The following is a 23614-nucleotide window of genomic DNA, read 5'->3' on the forward strand; positions in this document are numbered from 1 at the left end:
ACCAACGCTGCCGAAGGTAAAGCCCACGAAGCGTTTTCTGGTGGCGTCTTACAACGAGCGGCACCAAGTAGGTGAAGGCGGCTGGAATGGAAAATTTCGGTAACAGTGGTGTCGTCAAGATTTTAAGCACTTCTTCGTAGAAGGGAGAAGCCGGAAGATCGTCGCTGTTTTAATCGGCGCTTACGTCACCATATTAAACGCCCGTGCAAAGATGTTTTTTAAAACACTGCTTGTCACCGATGAGAACGTCATATGGCCCATGTAAATGTCCGAAACAGTTGCTCGACACAGTGCTGTCGCTGTGTTGAAATACTGCTATAGTCGGCACTCAAGTTTCAGAATCAAGTAGAGTGATCTCTATTTAGGAGATGGCTTAACATCCCAGCCTTCTGTCTGGTTTTCTTTCCTCATTCGTTAGCAATAGTGTAGTGTTTTTCTTTTTTTACCGTCCGCTGTATATGTCTTCAGCAAGACAAAATAAATGTCGCAGAACGAAACAACCAACCTTTAAATTCTGTACGACATCCCTATTTTGTGTTTATTTGCCATATGGCAGTGGACCGCATGAACAGTCATTCTCCTGTCCTTATTCCATTGAGAGTTCCATCAAATTAACTGAAATGCATGTTATGAAGCATTGAGACAAATCAGCTCATATACAATTTCAAGCTTAGAATGTAGATCAACACCTTTCTTGGGCACAATCTCGCCTCCAGGGGCACAGAATGAATTACAAACACCGCAGTACGAAGCATGAAATTTGTTATACATTTGCAAGAAATTTACTGTTATCGAAAACGCTGAGCGCTTTTGAAAAAATACGGTGGTGTCAACTAGAATCATAGCTATATACCTGCGAAATTTCGGAGCTTCATCGAAACTGAGCGCTCCCAGACAGGCTGAAAGCCACAATGATTGCGTGCGTGTGTGCCGGCTGGGCAAAGAGTCTAAACTGAAAGCATAAACGCGGTAAGCCCGGCAGAGGGGCAGCATTGAAAGCGAGGCTACTGCGAACAGCCGGTGATCAACCAATGACAGGGATCTGAAGAAACAGGATGAATGCGTTAGTCAGCCATCGTTATTGTTAGTCAATATTCAGATTCCTTTCCTAGACAACACGTGATTTGTTTTAGTGAATTTGAATTTTTCGTGGTTCTTTTTTTCGTGTTTTTGGTTGCCTCGGCTGTCCTAGCTGCTACCGATGAATAGGAGTTTTTAGCCATTGATATATATGTTTTGGTCCTAATATTTTACTCTGGGCATGTGCGATGGTCATGTGATTGTCGGTTATAAATGTGTTTTTTTCTCAGTATAAAATGTAGTGGCGAGTCAGCGCTCGTCAGTGTGTTTAATCGTTCTCGATCCTTCGTTCGTTCGTGCTATTTTCTAAGAATAAGGGGCCTTACTCTCAGTAGCCGCCGATAGCACTCTCGTAAATATGTCAATATTGGCTGCAAAAGAAACGCACCAGTAGATGTGCGCGATCAGCTTCACGTCTTTAAGTGTTTGTGACGACAGCGCAAAGCAAACACAGCCTAAAGAGCTGCGAGGCACGTTTAAAGCGACTACATCTGGTCATCCGATTGGAATGCTCTAACTGTAGTAGCGCCGTGCGCTGCCAATCTTGCGACATCCATTCTGGCCGACCTACTGTGCCTTTATTAATCATAGGCCACCCTTTCTGGCAGCCTTCTGAGTTACCGGCTTCTGCGCTTCGGCGACTTCGGCGGCAACTCCGGGAGCACCGTGGCTGCTGGGAGAGCTAGAATCTTAGGGAGTGCCGGGGGTGCCTTGAGGGCCGGGACCGTCGTGAGGGCCAGGGGCGCCGAAAGAGACGAGGTCGGCAGGAAGGCCAGGGGTGCTGCGAAAGCCGCGGCCACTGGGAGAGTCCGTGCCGCCTGGAGGGCCGGGCGTGAAGCGTGAGCCGAGTCCACTAGGAGGGACAGGAGTGCCTGGAGGGCCGGGTTCACCGGGATTTCCGAGGCCGCCGAGAGAGTTTGGGCCACCGGGATAATCCGGGCCTCCTGAAGGGCCGAGCGTAGCGAGGGGACCCAGACCTCTAGGAGGGCCAAGAGCGTCCGGATGGCCTGGCGTGTCCCGAGGGCTGAGGGGCACTGGGAAGACCGGGGGCGCCAGGAGGACCGGTGGCGCCGGGAGGGCCGCGGCCACTGGAAGGGCCGAAGGCGCCGTGAGGGGCGGGGTTGCCGGGAGGGCACAGTCCTCCGGGAGAGTCAGGGCCGCCTGTAGGGCCGGGCGTGAAGAGAGGGCTGAGGTTGCCAGGAGGACCGGGAGTGCCGGGACGGGTGGGGGCACCGGGAGCGCCTGGGGCACCGGGATGGCCTTTGGCACCGGGAGAGCCAGTGCCGCTGGGAAGGCCGAGGGCGTCGTGAGGACTGGGGGCGCCGAGAAGGCCAGGCGCGCTGCGAGGGCTGAGGCCGGGAGAGTCCGGGCCAACTGGAGAACCCGGGCTTCCTGGAGGGCCGAGAGTAGTGAGGGGACCGAGGCATGTAGGAGGGCCAGGAGCGCCCGGATGGCCTGGCGTGTCTGGAGGGCTCTGGAGGGCACCCGAAGGACCGGGGGCGCCAGGAGGTCCGCTGGCGCCGGCAGGGCCGCAGCTGCTTTAAGGGCCGGTGCCACTGGGAAGGGCGAGGCCGTCGTGACGGCCTGGGGCGCCGGGAGGGCCGGGGCCGCCGGGTAGGGCGAGGCCGTCTTGATTGTCGGGGGCGCCGGGAGAGTCAGGGCCGGATGGAGGGCCGGGCGTGCTGGGTGGGCCGGTGGTGCCGGGATTGCCAAGGACGCCGGGTGGGCTGGGGGCGCCAGGAGAGCCGAAGCCGCTTGGAGAGTTGCGACTGCTTGGGGAAGGGCCGGGGGTGCTGTGAGGGCCATAGACGCCGGGAGAGCGGGGTGCCTGGAGTGCAGGGGTTTCCGTTGGCGCCAGGAGGGCGGAGCCGCAGTGTCGGATGAGGGCCTGGGAAGGGCCGAAGGCGCCTGTTGGGCCGGGGGGTTTTGGAAGGCTTGATGCATTGGAGGGAGAGTGGAGGCCCCAATCTCTTGTAATCGTGGTTGGAAATAGATGGAACACCTGTTAACAGCAGTTCTACATGTAATTAGAACGTTTTCCTCCACGGTGTTGGTGACAAGGCAGGGACCCGGCAAAAGAGGGCTCTGCAGTACGTCCTTCGGTGTGAGAAACGGCGATCTTCAACGTCCTTCACTCCGCGCGCCACCAGCGTCAATGTCTTTTTGCCTCAGCGCCACCTGGTATTCCTCCCCTCTTAAAAAGCACACACACGAGCACACACATGCACACTCAAGCACACAATAAAGGCTCGAAGTATCTGGGGGGTCATCGTGCAAAATACGGCTTCATGCGTAGAGCATGGACGATCTCTGGACGGGACTTGCTGCCGAGCCCTCTGTTGCTGGGTCCCTGTCTTGTCACCAACACCGTGACAAATCTGGTGGAGGTGGGATCGATCTCACGTTCCGTACCCCAACGGTTAGCCGGCGCTTCGGCCCTATACCCATCAAGACGCCCGTCCACCGTGCTCGCCGCCGGATACGAGGCTTACCACTCGAGCCCGACCCATCCGCTATGCCCTTGGAGCACTTCGCGCCTCCTCAATGCCTGGTGCGACCACACCAATGGCTCGGGCGCCCACACCATACTTCACGCTCCAGAACCCCCGCATCCCGAAGTCCTTCCACAGCGACCTCTTTGAGGACATTGAAGTCTGGTTGCAGTCATACGAGCGAGTTGCCGTGTTCAACCAGTGGAATGACGCCGCCCACCGCAGAAACGCCTACTTCAGTCTAGACGACGGTGCTCGGACCTGGTTTGAAGACCGTGAAGACCTAGAAACATAGAGCAGCTCAGATCGTCGCGTACGGGGAGAGCGCGCCCTGCAATCTCGAGTTCAGCTTCCAAATAAAGACGTTGCAGCGTATGTAGAGGACATGACACGCCTCTTCAGGCTCGCGGACCTTGCAATGTCCGAGGACAAAAAGGTACTCCATTTCATGCGTGGCCTCAAGGAGCAACTTTTTGCTGGCCTTGTCTGCAGCCTTCCGAAGACTGTCTCCGAGTTTCTCACTGAGTCTTCCACGAGCAATAGGGTTCTTCAGCACAGAGCCTCCGCGTAAGACCGACCCGTGTCCGCCGCCTCCGTTTGCAGCGAGTTACCATTCCATGGCACCGACGCCTCCCTGCTATGCGATCTCATACTTTCGATTCTGCGCAACGAGCTCCGCGAGCTGTACGGGGACCTTCCAACAATTTCAAGCTCCATAGCGATCTTTGTCCGCGATGAGGTGCAGCAAGCGCTCCGGCCGTCCTTTCCTGCCGAGGAGACTCGTCCATTCCCTCTTCCTGTCTCGCCTGAGTGTCGTCTCACATACGCCGAAGCCCTGGGGTGCCCTGCGCCGGCTTTGGCGTCCTTCGTTCCGGCTCCTGCTGAAGTTCCGGGACCGCCTGCACCCGTGTTGCACCCGTGGAAGCTACCCGACGATCCCCGCACAAATCCGACGTGTGGCGCACATCCGACCGACGCCCCTTATGCGTTCACGGCGGCGAACCAGGTCACCTACATGTATCGGCACTGCCCCTACCGCTGACTAGTCCTCTCCGGGTTTCCCGCCAATTCTCCTCGACCCCGCTAAGGCGAGCGACCCCGGGCTGTCGCGGATTTCCTTAAGACCAACGTTGGCTTCAGTATCGTCACCAGCAGGCTCGATCGCCATCCCCAGGGGTCGTCCTTCACCATATACCGCGAGATTTTCCCGGGCAGGGCAAGGCCGGTCACCCAGCCCACGGCGGGAAAACTGCAGCCAGCGACCTTAGGGGGTGGGCTCGCTGGACATCGTTGTGCGGGGGACCCATATCGACGCGGACACGACATGCCGACGCCTCGACGGTTCTGAAGTCCGCGGTCACCGTTCATTCCGACACAGCGACGCTTCCTCGACACAACGACGCGTCGACGGTTTCGAGTTCCGCAGTACCCTTTCGCTTCGACACATCGAAGCTCACACATGACGGCGCCTCGACGATTACGACGTCCGTACTCTCCTATCCCTTCAACGCACTGACGGCATTACAAAGGACACACCCCGCTGACAAATTAACGGTGCCAAAGCCTGCAGACAACAACGCCTGTGCCCGATCATCCCCTCCGGAGCCTCCAACTCGCGAGCGGCTTTCTTTAGACATACGTGTGATACTGGATCTTCGCCACGTTCGAGCGTTATTATATACTGGTGGTAATCATTCGATTCTAAGCAGCCAGCTCGCCACCATCCTCGAAATGGTTCTCACGCCATGGGCTGGCGCGCACGTTCGCACTGCGGGTGGTCATCTGGTTGCACCTCTCGGCATGTGCACCGTCCGAGTTCAAATCCGGGGGTCCACATATGTCATCTGCTTTCTTGTTCTGAATAACTGTTCGCGCGACCTCATCTTAGGTGTCGAATTTCTGCTTGAATATGGGGCGATTATTGACCTACGCGTTAACAATGTCACATTTTCGACTGAGAATGCTGTCGCCTTCAGCGATACACCGCGACCAAGCCAGACGCTTCGAGTTTTTACGGACACCGTCACACTGCCGCCTCGAACCAGCGCCTTCATTACGGTTGAGAGCGAATCATTTCAGGACGATGACGTCATCGCCGAAACCAACCTTTCATTACTTCTGACGCAAGGCGTGTGCGTGGCCCGCAGTCTGATCCATCTTAATAGTGGACAGTCACAGGTACTTGCTACCAATATTACGCGCGAGCATCGCCATCTTTTTCGCGGTCTTGCCGTAGCATTTGACGAACGCATCTCCGATTTCTCCGAGTGCTTCTCCTCAGAACCAGTGCAGCCTCCTCTCCCCCTCGAGAGCCTCGATGTCAACTCCGCGCTGTTAACCAGCCAACGCGAACAGCTGTGTGCACTATTGTTCGAATTCAGAGAGTGTTTCGCCTCCACGTCGAAAGGGCGTCAAACGACCATAGCCAAGCAGCACATTGTGATGTACGATGACGTACATCTAATCCGTCAACGTCTTTTTGCCTCAGCACCACCTGAATATACATAGACAGTCTGAGATGAGAAGCCGTTATGGAATGCCATCTCTGCGTGAATCCTGTAAACTCTAGTTGCATTTTTGTTCCGTGAGCTCAGCTCAGTGTAAATACATATAACAATTCATTTAGTCCTCGGTAATATGGAAACTCACTCTACAGACAATGGACAGGCTGAAATGAACATCAACCCGTCCTGGCCAATGTTTTTTTTTTTTGCAGTGTGAAAGTGCAAGTACCTGGTTTTGTGCCTTGTGGTTTCATGTTCGGGAGTGCCCCAATATTCCCGGTCGACGCGCATTACTACTTGCAGTACTGCATGAATGACTTTGAAGTAACTCTCTCTGTAGCTAGTATTAGGTTAAAAGCCGCATGCAGCAGTTTTCAGCCGACTCTGTACTGATACGTTCTAGCTGTTCGTGTATTGCGAATACTTATAGGTCGCGTGACATCACTATGAGACACTAACACGTGTCTCACAAACCATGTTATTTTTAATATAATAGCGCCCAGAACAATGCTCTTAAAAGTACTAGATTTTGTTCATTTTTTACTAGATTCCAGATCATATGTAGATGCAGACGCTACTCATGAACTGTTTTTTAATGCAGGAATGTATTTAAAGGCTAAATATTCAACTCTGTCCACGTAGTTTTTGTCCTATCCGTGCACTGGTCTGTCCACATCACGAGAAAACTCAAGCAGATAAATGGAAGTTTTAGTGCGATTCGAGTCAACGACTTTAAAATGCCAGTGTGGTCAGTGCTGGCTTAGGACGTTTTTGCCGACGAGAGCCGACAGCACTGCTGCTACTGCCATCTGACTGCTGCTGCTGCTGCTAATGTTGAACGAAAGGGAGGAAAGTGCAGCGGCCTGACTACAAGGGTCTTCTAGGCGGCTATCCCTGCCGCGTGCAGATAGAGCAGCCACGACCACCGAAGCGAGTGCTGCAGCAACAGGTGCCCCTCACATCTCTTTTTAAGTAAGAAGCTTATGGCAAAGCTTTTTGCAAAGACCACAGTACAGTTCAGGTATCCTAAGAAGTTGGCACGCGACACAATCGAAGCTTACCTATCTATACATTATCAATATTAAGAAGTTGCTTTTACGAATGCAGCATGATTTGCGCGCCTTGGTTTTTCTCGACCTATGCATATTCGTGCGAAAATTTCTGCTTATACCATTACCTCCCAAACCGTTTTCCAAAAAAATTATAAAAGATACCGGTTTTAGATTCTGGTTCCTGATTGTCATGATTTTACAAGGAAGCTAAAGGACAACAATAACCACGGACAGAACTTTATGCGCACAAAATACAAAAATAACGGAATAAAATATAACAAAGGTCGCTTTCACTCCAATATAATTGTCGCACTTTGGTTTTCACGGCACACCTCTTTTCAGAGTTCATGTTAGTGCCTAGAGTTCACCCGAAACGATGTTTTCACATGTTAAGTAGTTCAAAGTAATCATCATGACCATCAGCTTGGCTATGCTCACTGCAGGGCACATGCCTATTTCATGCCTCGCTAATGAACCTTGTCCTCTGCCAGCTGCGTCTACCGTCTGCACACGAATTTCTTAACCTTATCCACCCACCCAACTTACTTGCGCCCCCTGGAACGCTTGCCTTCTCTTGGAATCCACATCGCTACCCTTAAGGACTAGCGGTTCTCTTGCCTTCGCATTAAGTGTCCTGCCCAAACTCATTTCTTCCTTTGGATTTCGACTAGGATGTAACTATGCCGCGTTTGTTCCCTCACCCATTCTGCCTGCTTCAGGTCTCTTAATATTACACCTCTCATCTTTCTTTCCTTATCTCGCTGCCTTGTCCTCAACTTAAGCTACACCATTTTTGCTAGCCAGCCTTCACATTTTTGCCCCATAGGTGAGTACCGGTGAGAGACCGCTTTTATATACTCGTGAGGGATGTTGATAAACCGCCATCAATGGGTAGCGAGTACTTCATGCGCCCCAATGCTAAAGGGACCTTTTTGTGCTATTCGCGAGGACTTCACATTTACAATGAGACATGCACGTTGGAAGCTTTTGCAGTATGCTCGTGCCTTGGAAAAGCCCTGTAAGCTACGGCGGGACAAACTGGCAGTAGATGGGAAATGTTCCCTTTATCACCAGAAACACACCCAAGTTATCGAGACTCATAAACGATAGCTAGAAACAAGATACAGAACTTGCCGGAGAGTTTCTACTAGGTTCCGGCAAGACTGTTCTGCATCTGTACTGCAGGGCTTGACCGTTCGTTGTAAACTGCCAATGCATGAAAAATAAAGTAGATGACTTTGCAGCTCTAGTATCTGCCGTTAGGCACATATTGTCATTGGCGCAGAATCTTGGCTTCATGATTCTATTCTGGACCCTGAAGTTTTCCTAACTGGTTTCGAAATATATCGTCGTGACAGGAATACCCAGGGAGGGGGTGTGTTCCTGCATGCTTGTGAATCCTTGCCTGCGATCTGCTGCTTTTTCCTCGCCTCTCGAGTGCGGCGAATCAGTTTGGTGCAATGTGCAGTTAGATAATGGTCGCCACTTAGCTGTAGGCTCGTTCTACCGTTCTCCTGCATGTACTAATCCGGATGTTTTTAAATACCTATCACATTTTTTATCTTCGCTTAACCAAGATTTTGTTTTAGGTGGTGATTTTAATAAGCCCACTATCCAGTGGGACAGCAATGAATGCAATATGACAGACTCGAGTGCCTTATCAGTAGGTTTTTCTGAATTTATTTTAGCTAATGACCTGTACCGGTAAGTTAGTAGCAGAGCCAGCAAGGCAATGAAGTAACGGTGGTTCTATCCTCGACTTAATGTTTACTAACGTACCGTCCATCACTCCAGTCTCTCCAGTCTCTGAGGCACTAACGAATGATACTACTGTCCAGGTTAATACGCACAGTGGTGTAGCAAAATTACTTCAATATATTAAAGCTGGTTCTGCAGGTGGGCCCAACGGTCTTCCGGCGTATGTCCTACGGGCCCGCTCTGGTGTAATTGCTCACTATTTAGTGATTTCTTTCAACAAATCGTTTAAATCCAGCTCTCTTCCTGACGAGTGTAAAATGGCTGATGTAGTTCCTATTCGCAAACGTGGCTCAAAGAATAGTGTCGCTAATTACAGGCCTATCTTCCTTACTTGTATTTGTTTCAAATTAATGGAGCACATCATTTACAGTTCGGTGATGAAACACCTCGAAAAGGTATAAATTCCTCCCCGACTCCCAACATGGTTTCAGGTGTGGCTGCTCAAACATGACCCAGGAAACCGATTTAAGTCATGATATATTCTCTGCTTCCGACAGCCGCGAGTAGGTAAATTGAGTATTTTTAGACTTTAAAAGGCCTTCGACACAGTTTCCTGGAAAGAAAGGAAAAAGCTAGTGAAGAGGACGTCCATTAACGAGTTAGCGGTAGGAGGGAAAGTGGGGGAATTCAGGATATCGCTGAAAAACAGATATCTGGCTTTAACTGAGGAAGACGATCTTGATGTTCATAGAATGAACTGTAATCTGACTTCCATGATTGCAGAGTGCGCAGTAGAAGTAGGCGTTAGAACAGTTCGACAGGATACCTGAAAGCTTTCTCAGGTGACGAAAGACCTGATTAAGAAACGCCAAAGCATGAGGGCGTCTAACCCTACCGACAGACGAGAAGTGACAGAGCTATCGAAGCTAATAAATGAGCGCAAGGTATTCGACATAAGGAAGTTCAATATGAAGAGATTCGAGCATGCTCTAAATAACTGAGGTAGCCCAACAGCGGTAAAGAGGAAACTAGCCATAGGTAAAAACCAGATGTATACGTTAAGAGACAAAGAGGGCAATACCATTAACAATATGAATAAAATAATTAACGTAGCCGAAGAGTTCTACACAAATCTGTACAATACCCAATGTAATCAGAGCGTTAATGAGAGAGACAGTAGCGCAAACCATTGCATCATCCCGCCAGTAAAAAAAAGAGGAAGTAAAGACAGACTTAGGAGAAATGAAAAAGCAGCTGGGAGGATCAGGTTACATCAGATCTGTTGAAGGATGGGGAGGAGATCGTGCTAGAAAAACTAGCCACCCGGTATACGCCATGCCTATTGACCTCGACAGTACCAGAAGCTTGGAAGAATGCAAATATCTTAATTTATAAGAAGGGAGACGCCAAGGACTTGAAAAATTACAGACCGATCAGCTTACTATCCGTTGCCTACAAGATATATACTAAGGTACTCGCTAATAGAGTCAGGGCAACCTTAGACTTTAATCAAACAAATAACCAGGATGGCTTTCGTAAAGGATATTCCACAATAGATCATTCACACTATCAATCAGCTGATAGTGAAATGCGCGGAATATAACCAACTTCTTTCTATAGCCTTCATTGATTACGAGAAAGCATTCGACTCAGTGGAAACCTCAGCAGTCATAAAGGCATTGCGTAATCAGGGTGTAGAAGAGCCTTATGTCAAAATATTGTAAGATATATATAGCAACTGCACAGCTACTATAGTCTTCCATAAAGTCAGCAATAAAATTGCAATAAGAAAGGGCGTCAGGCATGGAGACACGATCTCGCCAATGCTATTCACCGCCTCTTTGTAGAACGTAGTCTGAGGCCTAAATTGGGAACAGTTGGGAATAGGAGTAAATAGAGAACACCTAAATAATCTGTGATTCGCTGATGACATTGCTTTGCTGAGTCACCCAGGTGAACTGCAAATTATGATCAATGAGTTAGACAGGCAGAGCAGAACGCCGGGTCTAAAAATTAACATACAGAAAACCAAGGTAATGTTCAACAGTCAAGCAAGGGAACAGCAGTTCACAATTGGCAGCAAGGGCCTGGAAGTGGTAAAGCAATATGACTACGTTGGACAGGTAGTGGCCGCTGATCCGGATCATTAGATGGAAATAACTACAAGGATAAGAATGGGGTGGAGCGCATATGGCAGGTTCTCTCAGATCATGAATGGCAGTTTACCAATTTGCCTCAAGAGAAAAGTGTACAACACCTGTATCTTACCGGTACTCACCTACGGGGCAGAAACAAGGAGGCTAACGAAAAGGGCTCAGCTTAAGTTAACGACAACGCAGCGAGCCATGGAGAGAAAAATGATAGGTGTAACGTTAAGAGACCGGAAGCGGAAAGAGTGGGTGAGGGAACAAACGCGGCTTAATGATTTCCTAGTAGACATCAAGAGGAATAAATGGGCTTGGGCAAGGAATGTAACGCGAAGGGAAGATAACCGCTGGCCTTTAAGGGTAACGGAGTGAATTCCAAGAAAAAGTAAGCGTAGCAGAGGGCGGCAGAAGGTTAGATGGGCGGATGAGATTAAGAAGTTTGTCGGCAAAGGGTGGATGCAGCTGGCAAAGGAAAGTGTTAATTGGAGTGACATGGGAGAGGCCTTTGCCCTGCAGTGGGCGTAGTAAGGCTGATGATGATGATGTTGATGGTGGTGATAATGATGATGACAGCTTCCCATGTCCTGTTACTCCATAAGCTATTGTTTCTTGGCATACAAAGCAAATTGTTTCAATGGGTTAAAGATTACCTGCAAGGGCGCAAGCAACGCGTTTAAATAAATGGGCGCTTTTCAAACGCTGCAGTGGTCACTTCTGGTGTCCCGCAGGGGATCTGTGTTGGGGCCTTTACTGTTCTTAATCTGTGTCAATGACATAGTCGAAAGTGTGAATTTTCATGAACGACTTTGTTTTGTATTGTTCTACTAAAGCACCATGTGACTCAGATAATCTTCAGCAAAACTTGGACCGCATTCAACTCTTGGTTGATAAATGGAGGATGTGTTTGAATACTGCAAAATGTTAATGTATTTCTTTTATGTTCAGAGGCACTCCAATTTTGCCTGACTACCTTTAAAACAACGAACCTTTAAATAAACAACCGTTTATAAATATCTTGGTGTTTATTTTTCTGCTGACCTGACTTGGGAAAAACAATCCGAATATATTATCAAAGGCAGCAGGAATTTTGAACTTCATAAAGAGGAATTTCCGAGATGCACCTCAGAGGGTTAAGGAAATTTTGTATTTCACAAACATCAGATCTATTATGGAGTACGACTGCGCAGTCTGGGATCCTCAAATCGGGACCTATTGTGCTATGCTGAAGCGTGTACAGAATTGTGCAGCGCGATTTGTCACAAGCAAATATTCTTCTTTTGTCCGTAGTAGCTGCATCAAGCACGGGTTGAACTGGGTCTCATTGTAAAAGCGGTTGGAGTCGGTGCCTGTCCTTTCGTCTGTGTTCGTCTTTTTAGCGCCAGTGGAACTCTTCCTTTATTCATCCTACGCAAGCGATCCTCCTCTGACGCCGTCGCCTTCTTTCCCCGAGGGCCGAGGGCGAGAAGGCGGCACGAAAAGGCATGAAAACTTCAGCGGCACGAAAACCTCAGCGGCACAAAAAGGCAGAAAGATAGTGGTACCGGTACTGCGCTGCACCGAAGAACCCAGAGGCGTTGCGGTCGCTGTAACCTTTAGGCGCCGGAATGCAGGTCTCACGATGAAGCCGCGCCTGCATGTAAGTGGGAAAGCGAAATTTGGTGTTTGCTCAAGGTGTTCCTGTTTAGAGTTAGCGGGCGTGACAGGAGCACAGCCACGGTGCGGTGGGCAGAAGAGGGCGAACTCTGCGCAAACGTACGTCTCAGGTATGCACTCGGGGCCCGCTTTCAACTGTATTTTTATGAGGCGGAGAGTTTTTATCAAAACCGAATTACTGAGCCTTTCTGCTGCTGCTTTCTGGTGACACAAGAAGCACTTTTTACTTTTGAGTTGCTGTGGTATGATCGGGCGAATTTATGGCGCACCGGTTTGAACCATTTATTTAATTGACTGTTGTCCTTAGAAAGTGGGTTCCTGCGTTGTTTCCCATTCGCAAATATGTTGGTCGGGGAAGCACTCTGCCTCCGCGTAAATTCGCCGCTTGCGATGTTACAGCTAATGAAATAACTGAATTATGAATTGAGAATAGTGGGGTTTCACGTCTTGAAGCAACACATGTACTCTAAGGCCCAACGTACAGTTGAGGACTCTGTGTCGATTTCGACCACCGGTGGTTCTTCAACGTGCACTGGCATCGCTCAGCACACGGGCGCAAAAAGCGACGTTGTGAATGCGCAATCTAAACAGCAAATACTTCTTGCCTGAGCCAGGCATAATCCCAAGGACCACAGGTCATCGGCGCAATATTGCAACAGGATGGTCTCATCCTGGTCCTTTGTAAGGCCGGCCTTTGCCAATACGGTTCCAATGTTTGGCCAATTACTTGTGCGCCTCGGGTAGGTGCTTCAGACACAATAAATCCTCGGTTTCTATCTCTGGCGTTGTGTGGCTGGAGCATGCACTGGTCAATAGGAAGAAAAAAAATGTTAAGAGAATCAAGGAAGCGCCGTCCGCGTTTCTTGTTCGCATAAAACCTGTTCATGGCGTTAAAATCTGGGAGATAATGTCTTAAGAGCAAAAAGATTTTCCTGATAACGTACTGGCGTTAGTGTGTGTAAACCGTCGTGGTTCTGAACCTATATCAGCTTCTACCTTGCGTCGGTGCTAACCTCTCTCTGGAAAGGTATGCCTTTTGGAGCAGCTGCCTCGGTGGCTGAGTGGTTGCGGTGCTGGGCTGAACATCCGAAACACGCGGATTCGATCCCGACCATGCCGGTCGCGTTTCGATGGAGGCAAAATGTTAGACACCTGTGTACTGTGGGATGACAGTGTACGTTAAAGAAATCTAGGTGGTCAAAACTGACTGTATTCCTCCACGGCGGCGTGCATCATAGACTACATTGGTTTTGCACGTTAAACCCCATAAAGAAAACTAAATCAAACCTTTTGGGTGACGGTCACCGCTCTGTCCCGGTTATGCGGTGTCGTCTTTGTAGTTGGCTGCAAAATCACGTGAAAATGAAATTGAGGAAATAAAATCAGGAGGGCTCTTAAGCTTCGCCTTAAGAGTAGATGCGATAGCTCCTTCTCCCCATTTATCCTCTTTTTATTTCTTTTCTTTCTCATTTCTCATCGCTTGCCAATCCAATATCACATTACAGATCACGGTCATCGATTACACTCGCAATTATGAATCATATAACTGATTATCAATCACCAATAAAAATAACCGAATACTAATCACTATCAAGGTTACACTCCATCCTAGGCTACTACATACTCAAACACACCATTTGTTTCAGCAGACTGAAGCACGATAATAACGCCTATTCATTACACGCAAATTTTTTATGCCTACTTAGCTCAACCCCCCCCCCCCCCCCCCTCCCCTCTTCAGTTTGGCCGTGGCGGAAAAGTACTTGCCCAGGTTCGAACAACAATAGTCAAAGCTTCGTATAGTGTAGATTCTTGGTCCAGTTTTTGAAGCGATATAACAAGAAAAATTTGCGCAAACCAAGACGGGAGGCAGAAACACGGACACATACTTGGGCGCGCGCGTGTGTGTGTGTGTGTGTGCGTGTTTCTGCCTCTCGTCTTGGCTTGCGCAAAGTTTTCTCGATTATGGTCAATGCGGTTTTCTGGCGCAGATGGTTCGTTGATGAAAGAATCAGGACGTCTCATCGCCTGTGCACGCCTGAGCCAGTCAATTGACGCGAGGCGACCGCACCTTGCAGGCATAAAAGTACTAACAAGGTTGCATACCTTTTTAAAACTAACTAACAGAGCTCGAATTACGCGTTCGATTTGCGAGCGCTGTTACACCGGTGTAATGTGGGGGATGTGCAAACATTACCAGTGCTCTGTCGGCTGTGTGTGCTTACTCTCCACGCACACAGGGTAGGTTATGTTCCTTTTAATTCATTACGTTATGCTGATTATTCGGCTATCTAGATTCAAAGTAACTGCGGGGGCTAGACAGCCTGCGACAGCGCCACATCAATTTCATCATCGCACATCAGGCCAGTTTTCTCGTCCGTGCTTTTTTTTTTGCAGTTAAATTCAGCTTAGTTGGGACGCCCCGCAGGTGTGTACGTCATGAGTTTTGCTGATTTGAAATCTACCGTTATGAGCCGTGGCTACCTCATTTCTCTGTAAGCGGTTTCTCTGATTAACCGCTGATGGGAACTGCACGAAGCACTGTCTTCTGGGACATGCCGCCTGGAACAAAAACGTCCCACTTGGCTATTAAGAATATGAAAGCACGAGTGAGTACTGATCATCAAGGATGCTTGTTTCGATGGGTCGTTGCTGTAGAGGCCGCGGGGAACAAGTGGTGCCGCCGCCGAAACGCGCAGTAGCCAGACTCACCCAAATCCAACGAAACAGTGGCCAATCGAAACAATCGCCGGGCATCACGGCTGCGGCTGCGCCCGCCAAGCCCCTCGGCAGCGGTTCACACGGCATGACACTGCGACGGAGGGGGTTGAACAGGACCACGTCGTCGCACGGGCTGCTGTTGTCGTCCTGGCCCCCAACCAGGTACACCTCGTAGCCTGCGCGTTGTGGCCAACGTTTCTGTTCACGTTTGCAGCCCTTGATATAAAGAGGTCGCGACGAAGAATAAGAACAACAATAAGAACACACCGGCTGCGCTGACGCCGAGTATCTGTGTCAGGGATGCCTTGGTGTCGCTCTCGATGACCGCAACGATGTTGCGCTTAGTTTGCTGTACGACGCGAAAACTCGCCATAACAGGTAGCGACATATCAGCACTAGGAAATCGAGGAGAGAGTGTAACAAATCGATTTACACCTGTTTCGCGATCAACCCCTGCGACTAGCCATCGTGAACCCGCCTTAAGACAGGGTTATCTGCAGAACTCTGGTGGCGGATTGAGCTTGTCGGCGACTGCCAATGGCTCACTCACCTATCTTTGCCAAGCATACAGAGTGCCTCGGCGATGGCATGTCACATCGTCGCTCCAATGTCGACGAGGCCAGACGGAGCACGTCGATCCGCGAAGTGCACTTGACCTCGGGCTTCAGCTCCACGACGCCCCCTACTAGCCAGAGGTCAGGCTGCACGGGCACGGCCGAGCAAAAGGCCCTCTTCTCCGTCATCGCTGGTAGCTCAGTCCAGCTGCAAAACACGGCGTGTCTGCTTTTACTGAGAGCAGAGGAAGTCCGTCTGCCACCGATTCTTTACTGCGGTTAACATAACGCAAAAAATATTAATGAGAGAGCTTTGTGCGCTGAATTTTGCGCATTTCAGATTTGCGCGAAAGGTTATCCGTTCCCTATCCCTGTAAAGATAACTATAAAGGGGAACATTCGCCCTCAGAACAGTCCAACGCGTATAGCGGGCACTCACGTGTCTTTGCTCAGGTCGAATGCATACACTGAGTTCTGGAGAGTGTCCCCGTCGAGGCCATGTGTGATGCCTCCCACGATGTAGACTCGCCTGTCGATGGTGGCTGCAGCCATTCCCATGAGAGCCATCGGCATTGGGTGGATGAAGGACCATTGCTTCGCGTTGAGGTCATACATTTCCGCGCTGTTGAGCGTCCTGCAGAAAAACCGTCGCGCCGATCGGATCACGCCCTAAAATAAGCACCCGACTGCTCCTCCTCCACAAGAGCTCTATTTCTCACAAGCAGTACCACTGCAAAGCAGAACTCTTCAATAAAAACAACATTCTTTCCACTCATAATATCTACACACACATGTATAATATGTCATACATGCAATATATGTCCATTCCATTCGTATGTACTCATTGTACATGGCAGAACTTTATAAACATGACTCAGAAGATTTTCTCCGTGCACGCGCAGACTTAACGGCTGTAACAAAACATTACCATGCACGCAACAATAAGTTCTGGAAAATTTTGTTTTCACACTTAAAATTAGTGAACAAATGCTCCATCATGCTCTCCCGGACCTGCTCAAACACCTTCATGATCCAGGAGTTAATATCGGCCCTACTAAGAACAATATGCTCAAAAGCTTTCCTTGTAGCAAAAGCCTGAATACATATTTTGTTGTATCTGGTGTTTCCTATAATCGCTTTTCACTCTGTAAAGATGTGTGGTTTGGGCTGTCATTGTATATGTCTAGTAAATAGGGAGCTTTAAGCTCGTCAAGTGGAAACTTCCAGTTTTTCTTCGAGCCATCCTCTTCACCTTGTTTCTGGTGTGGAAAAAATAAAGGCATTGATTGATTGATCGATTACTTGATTGATTGACTCATTTATTGATTCATTGACTCTTCTGTTCAGGTCAAAACATTATTGTTCTTACCGAGAATCCCCTCTACACTTTACTGTTCTGGCTTCGATTATGCGTTGCCAACACTGCAAAGCTCGTAATGTCCCGCAATGACCACATGACCTTAATGATTAGTTTATCTTGTTTCCTTTTATATCTCATAGTACTGAGACATAAGTCATATTCGTCAACCCCGTTATGATTTATGACTTTCGCCCAAGGCCGCTTATAGTTTGTTTTAATTTCGAACGAAAATTATCCAGTAAGCTTAACAAACAATTCTTTCGTCATTGCAGGCAGTAAGTGACATAGGAATGTGGAAAAGCTTTCCGGAAACATCGCTATATCTCTGGTGTTGCTTCTGATGCAATTAAAAAAACATGCTGTCGGCTGATGCTTCCAGCATTTATCTCGATGTAGAGTGTCAAAAGTTTTCACAACATGAAAAAAAAAACTAAAATATGCCCGGTTCTCAACAACAAATGGGGAAAACAAAATTTTGATGCCTTTTTCTCTCTCGTCACTGCTGAATGCTATAGTGACATATTTAGAAACACTTTATTCTGAAATCAGTGAAATTTCTAGCGCCGTGAAAAAAGCACTTGCAAGACGCAAGCGAATCACTTCAGCTCTAAATTCATCAAAACTGGCAGGAAGGGCTGCAGTTTCTTGGAGGGTGCCATTTAGTCTGCTCTGTTCGTGGTGTGTTCGAAGAAGCGACGGCGAATGATGCGCCTAAGTCCTCGCTGACCCGCATGGAGAAATTTGTTGCGCGCGACAACGCCCCGCCGGCGAACCCCACGCGGCTGTGCCGCCACACCTGCACCCCCACGTGTGTAAGAAGCGGGCGCTACATAAACACCGGTGACATGCAATCTCGGCGGCTCGACCGCGTTTGTTTCGGACGCGGCGCGTATCTCCGTGTAAAAAACGCTTCATGCTGGCCATGCTTAGACGAGCCCCTGTGGGTTCAAAAGGTGCATGCCAGCTGGTAAAACTGATTCATGGCTTTTCTTTTTTGCTGTTGTCACAGGCTGCTCCAGCGGGCGAATAGAGGCTGTTGCATTTTCTGAATTCGAGCAAAGCTCTGGAGTGCAGGCTAGGTGATCTCACCGGCCGGTGCGATCTATTCCGCCGAAAACGATCATGCGGTCGTAGCAGCCAATGGCGGCGTGGAAGGCCCGTCCATGGTGCATTGTTGGCAGCTCGATCCACCTCTTCCTTGTGTTGCAGAATAAAAATGCCTTCCCCGATGGCTGCATGCTGCCGCTGCTTGTCACGCACTGGGGGTCCAGGCCGCCTGCGCAGAGGGCACGGTTGCACTCAAGCATGCGCATTGCCTATGACGAGTCACAGGATCGGAAGTGTAGGCCGCGAAATTGTAAGCAGCCGCCGCACTGGCTGCGATGCGCACCAAGCAGTTGCGTGTATGGTGACCGAGGAAACGAAACGAAAAGAAGAAAGACCCTGGAAGCTTGTTTCGCCTCTAGCCCCACGGTGCGTCGTGTGCATCCGTTGAGATCCACCGACAGTGTGGGATGATATGTGTGTGCGGTAAATATTATTAATATAAAAGAAATCAATTGAACTGAGGTTAGAGTTTAAGCCCGGCTGTGCATAAGACTATCCATGGGACGACAGCCGCAGATGCTTGGTTTTATGGCGCATAAAGGTTCTATGGCGTTCAATTTTATAGCGCATAAGTAGCTAAGACTACCAAGCGACAAGCAGGGGCTCAGAAATGCGTCTTTATTACGGTTCCTGATTTGCAATTTACTTCATAGATTTCCTTCTTGTATGAAATACAAATGCATCAAGATCTGCAGCTATTTTTTCTTCTAAAGGAATGCTTGGCTAAAACGGAACGTGTTGGACGTGAAAATATTTCTGAATGTATTTTCCTTCGTTTATCATATTTTGCTTATCTTTTTTCGTGAGTATGAAACATTTCTGTTAGTGCTGGCTAGAAGCTCTTCGAACAAGACACGGGTGCTCGAAAGTATCAGATAAAGCTATAAGCTACAAGAAAAGTAACTTCGCATTTAATCATCGGATAAAGTTTGACTTGAAAAGAGCAATATCAGAGGGGAGCACTTGTGCGCATCACTCATGCTTGGGGACCAAAAGCTGATCGAAAGCATTTCATTTTAGTCCGTTTGTAGCTTTGTGTAACATTGCGAGTAGAGCCGACGTTAACGTTGCTTTTGTAGCAGGCGTTTTGCACTGCACTCACCTGCCACAACGACGTCGTTTTTGCCCACAACGACTGCAGTGTGATAGCACATGGGCTGAGGCATGAAGCCGTAGGTGCTCCAGCTATTGCTGCCCGGGTCATAGGACAGCACGGCGTCTCCTGCACGCAACGCGTGAGCGCTGGAATGAGCTTCCTTTGTTCCTCCCACATGTCTAACAACACTTAACACTGAACTCTTCTACCTGAAGGCCTCCTTGCCGCATGCGAACCAAGGGTACAACGCGTTCTGCGGGTGTCGGAGGCATGCGCGAGGATCCCGCTGAGCAGTTATTTAACAGCGTGTTTCTCTACGGCCTAGAGTCATACGTCACATGGAACTGATTTCGAGGGTGCAAAAAGAAGACGATCTTCGATGCGAATGACTGACCCACTTAAAAAATGTAAGCAGGAAACGGAGATAGAAACGGAAATGATAAAACCCGGAGTGATCTCTCCAAGGGCGCTTCCTTCGTAGATACTAAGTCGATGTTATGTACAATTAATGCCCATAACTGTCTGAGTGCCGGTAATGAAACTCTCTTGCCTCGGTTAATCCGGTATAGTCGCTCGCTAATTAAGGTTTCCATTGCAAGATTAATCTCAAGGGCGTGTAAAGCGTTTTCTATGTTGCTTGCAACACTGGTTTTTCACTGCGTCCGCATAAAACTGCGAACCAACGTAAGTGTCACAAAATCATGAATCCGAAGCAAATGGAGTTTCTTTTTATAGCTCACGTGCGGATAACAACGCAAGCTATGGACCACTATACGCCTGCAAGTTGCAAATGAGGGGCAGCTTACCTTTAGGGCAATCATTAGGCCGGGGTGGTGTGATGCCTCCGAAAGACATAATTTTCCGGGTCAAAACTTTGCGGGTAAGTACATCAGTGGTTATGTAGTCCCTGTAAAACGCGCTGCCAAACAAGGATATCTGGATTTCGTTCACAGGCACATAAAAAGAGAAGAAAAAGGAGACAAATGTACATTCCTCACCACCACCTCCTCTTTCGATCATCGTTTTCTGTTTCGACACACACACAAAGGCATATTGTTCTCGAAGTTAGTCAGTGAAAACGCTGCTGCGCTAAGTCGCTACGATATATGCTGGGAGAGCGTGATGTTTGACAAGCACATCACCTTTGCTTTGTGTCGCATTTGGATGTCGCGTGTTACACCACATGCATGAACGGGTAGCGATTACAACAGTTTATTGCAGTAATCAAAAACGGAAGGGCTATAGCAACTGAAATAATGCTTCCTTTTCTATTCGGCGAGTTTGCGACACCTCTCGGTGCTAGGATACCACAAAGGGATGCATCGTACATCGCAGCTGGATGATTGAAAAGTTCTGGAAATGATGGCCGAGCGTCAGAGTAACAGGTATCAGAAGGCGCACAAGACAAAGCACAACGCCGTCAGGGGAGGGTTTGGGGTCAAGATATCGACCAGGGCGGTTATGAGGGACGTTTCAGTGTTTGCAAAGAAGCAGAAACGTTTTAGTTCTTTATTGCTTAGTTCGCTATCCTGCATCTTGTTCTCGTATAATTCCCCCCAAAAAACAATCAAAAGTTCGATGGTGTATTGGCTTAAGACGCCGCACATATAGGCGGCCTTTCGATAAATTATACTCACCGCTTGTCGCCTGTTTTCGGCTTGACTTGCGTCAAAATCTTCGTCAGAAAGCTGCAGTAGTGCGGCTCACTTTCCTTGCTCGCCGCCACACAGTTTGGCGAACTGTGGCATGCGCGAAACTCTCTGGCACGACGATTCATCGTCTTCATCAAGTAGGATCCAGGAGCGCAGCATTTGTCACGGTCTACTTCTGTATGGCGTCTTCTTTCCTCGGCCACACGATGGTCCACTGTTTCGATAGTGCCAGCTTCGGGAGCTGTGCACTTGTAGCGACCCACTTCTATATGCTTTCCTCTGTATTGGCTTAAGCGAGGACCCATACCTTCCGCAAAGACGGATGCAGGGGCTTCAGACTGCTCACGGTCTCGCTTTCTACGCCACCACCCACTCTCGCTTTCAAAACGTTCCATGGTCTCCACGATGTCAGGACCAGGATCTCTGTACTCGTGACGGCCCACATCTGCACACCATTCCTTGTTCTCGCGGATGCGCCGCTCAATCCTTTCAATAAGGTCGAACTCCAGGATTCTGCTCTGGGCGCGGCCAGCTACTGAGATTCCACCCCTTTTCTGGCTGATACGGCGGTCAATAGTTTCCTTGCTACACTCATCGCGACCCACTTGCGCAAGCAGGGCCCTGTTCAGACGGGTACCATGGTTCATACTTTCCACAATGTAACCTCCCGGAGCTTCACACTCGCCACGAACCACTTCTGTACGACGCGCATTCTTCTCGCTGCTAGGATGGTACATTGTTTTCTCGAAGCCGGCTTCGGGAGGTCCGCATCCCCAGTCTTCGCCGTCGTGAGAGGGCACGTAGAAATCTCGCGGCTCATCTCTCGCCTTCATCTCTCGCCTTTTCTTGTTTGGGGAAAGCTGCTAGCGCTTAGATGCTTCAAAATTCGGCAAGGTCGCGTAGTTTCCTGCACGAAAATCAAAGCTGCCACTAGCCCTAAGTGGTGAAATACGCTTCATTTTGTCAGGTACGTTAATCTTCAACATCTTCCAATGAGGTTTCATGAAACAAGCATTAGCGTTGACTAGATGACGCTAAACATGCATTATCTTTAAATGCAGCAAATGTTACTATACAGTAGCTACTTCCGTGTCAAAGCCGAGGAAGCGGATATAAGCCACGCTGTGATAGATGGCTCCGTATTTCGACTGTCTTCAAGTAAAGACTCTGACGGAATTCTGTCTGGTCGGGATGATACATGACGAAAGTAGAAGGCGCAGACCAAAAGAAAGGATGGCATTACGTTTCGGCTCCCCCACGGGAGACTTATTAGCGATCTCCCGACGGGGGAGAACAAGGCTCCAGGGGGGAGCCGAAGCGTCATCCCATCCTTTTTGTTTTGGTCGGCGCCTTCTACTTTCGTAATTTCGAATTTCTAGGGTTCTCATCTTTGGCACACCGTCCACATCCGTCGTGCAGCAAAATCTCGGTATACAAAGAATTTCGTCTTAGCCGAAACGCAGCTTTTGTGATCCGGAACGAACACGCGAAACCTAGAGCCTAATAAGCAGAACGGCAGTTTAAAAAAAATCCATCGCGACGGGTATAGGAGAATGCAATAAACAGGTAAAAACTGTAAATATTAATCGCTCGAATTCGAATAAAATCTGACAAACTGGCTATTCGAAGCGAAGGCCTGATGATTTTGCGACTTAAATTATTTCGGATGCATCACTGAACATAAGTGAAAACCGTTTTCTGCTCCTCCGTATGCCCGGGTTTATTCCGGCAGGATTGCTCCAAATACGCATCGGCAAAATAACCAATGCCTTGAAACCGTTAGCTGACTCACGCAGACCTGATCATTATCATTAGCACACGTCTCTCGCAGGGACTGATATCTCTACGTGCCTGTTTGAAGTGCGCCCACGTATCAGATGACGAACACCAGTCCCCGTGCGTGGTGCCCGTCCTTAGCACCCATCGGATCTCACAATATGGCGCACAGCATCCAGCTTTACTTTGGTACGGCATATGCATTGTGCGGTTCAACATCCCGAAGCCGCACATGTGCGGGCTAGGAAATGGAGTGCATTGAATCAGTCCGACCACTGTGGTTCCTGAGCGGGCAGCGACGTAGCTAAGCTCTCGGGCGCTCTGGCCTCCATCGACATGCGGCCGCCGCGGCCGGGCTAAGCCTAGCTAAGCCTTGTAGCTTACCTGGTCCAGATACTGGCAGGCGAAGGTCTTGTAACGCGCCTCTTTTACCCGCCGCCTTCTCACCAAGAACGCGTCAAGGATGGCGCGCTCCCAGCGGCAGGTTTCTGCCGATGCCTTGCCACAGCAAGAAGAGCTGGAACGTCTTCGAAACGGAGGCGGGATTCCTGGCTCCTCGCGGATGCGCGCGACCTGCGGAATCGCGTGACCGTCCTCCTCTTCAGTGTCGATGAATGCTGCCGCGTGCAGGGATATTTTTCCCTGCTACTGAAACTGCCAATGTTTTCGATCGCTCTATAGTGTATAATTAGTTGAATGTAAACATTAATATCACACGAAAA

General features: G+C 49.2%; 1 protein-coding gene across 1 annotated transcript; it reads right to left on the reverse strand.

The window, feature by feature from the left end:
• Positions 1–1683: 1683 nt before the first annotated feature.
• On the reverse strand, positions 1684–21949 carry LOC144113353 (uncharacterized). Its single transcript, XM_077646401.1, has 10 exons — positions 21102–21949; positions 20271–20383; positions 19471–19590; positions 18351–18537; positions 16341–16535; positions 15898–16109; positions 15339–15523; positions 13914–13970; positions 12515–12603; positions 1684–2968 (listed from the first exon to the last, which is right to left on the reverse strand). Exons 1-10 carry the CDS (start codon positions 21947–21949, stop codon positions 1771–1773), a joined length of 3204 nt encoding a protein of 1067 aa, XP_077502527.1. The 3' UTR covers positions 1684–1770.
• Between the last annotated feature and the right edge of the window lie 1665 nt (positions 21950–23614).

Source organism: Amblyomma americanum, chromosome 1, assembly GCF_052857255.1.
Source record: "Amblyomma americanum isolate KBUSLIRL-KWMA chromosome 1, ASM5285725v1, whole genome shotgun sequence".
NCBI lineage: Eukaryota > Metazoa > Arthropoda > Arachnida > Ixodida > Ixodidae > Amblyomma > Amblyomma americanum.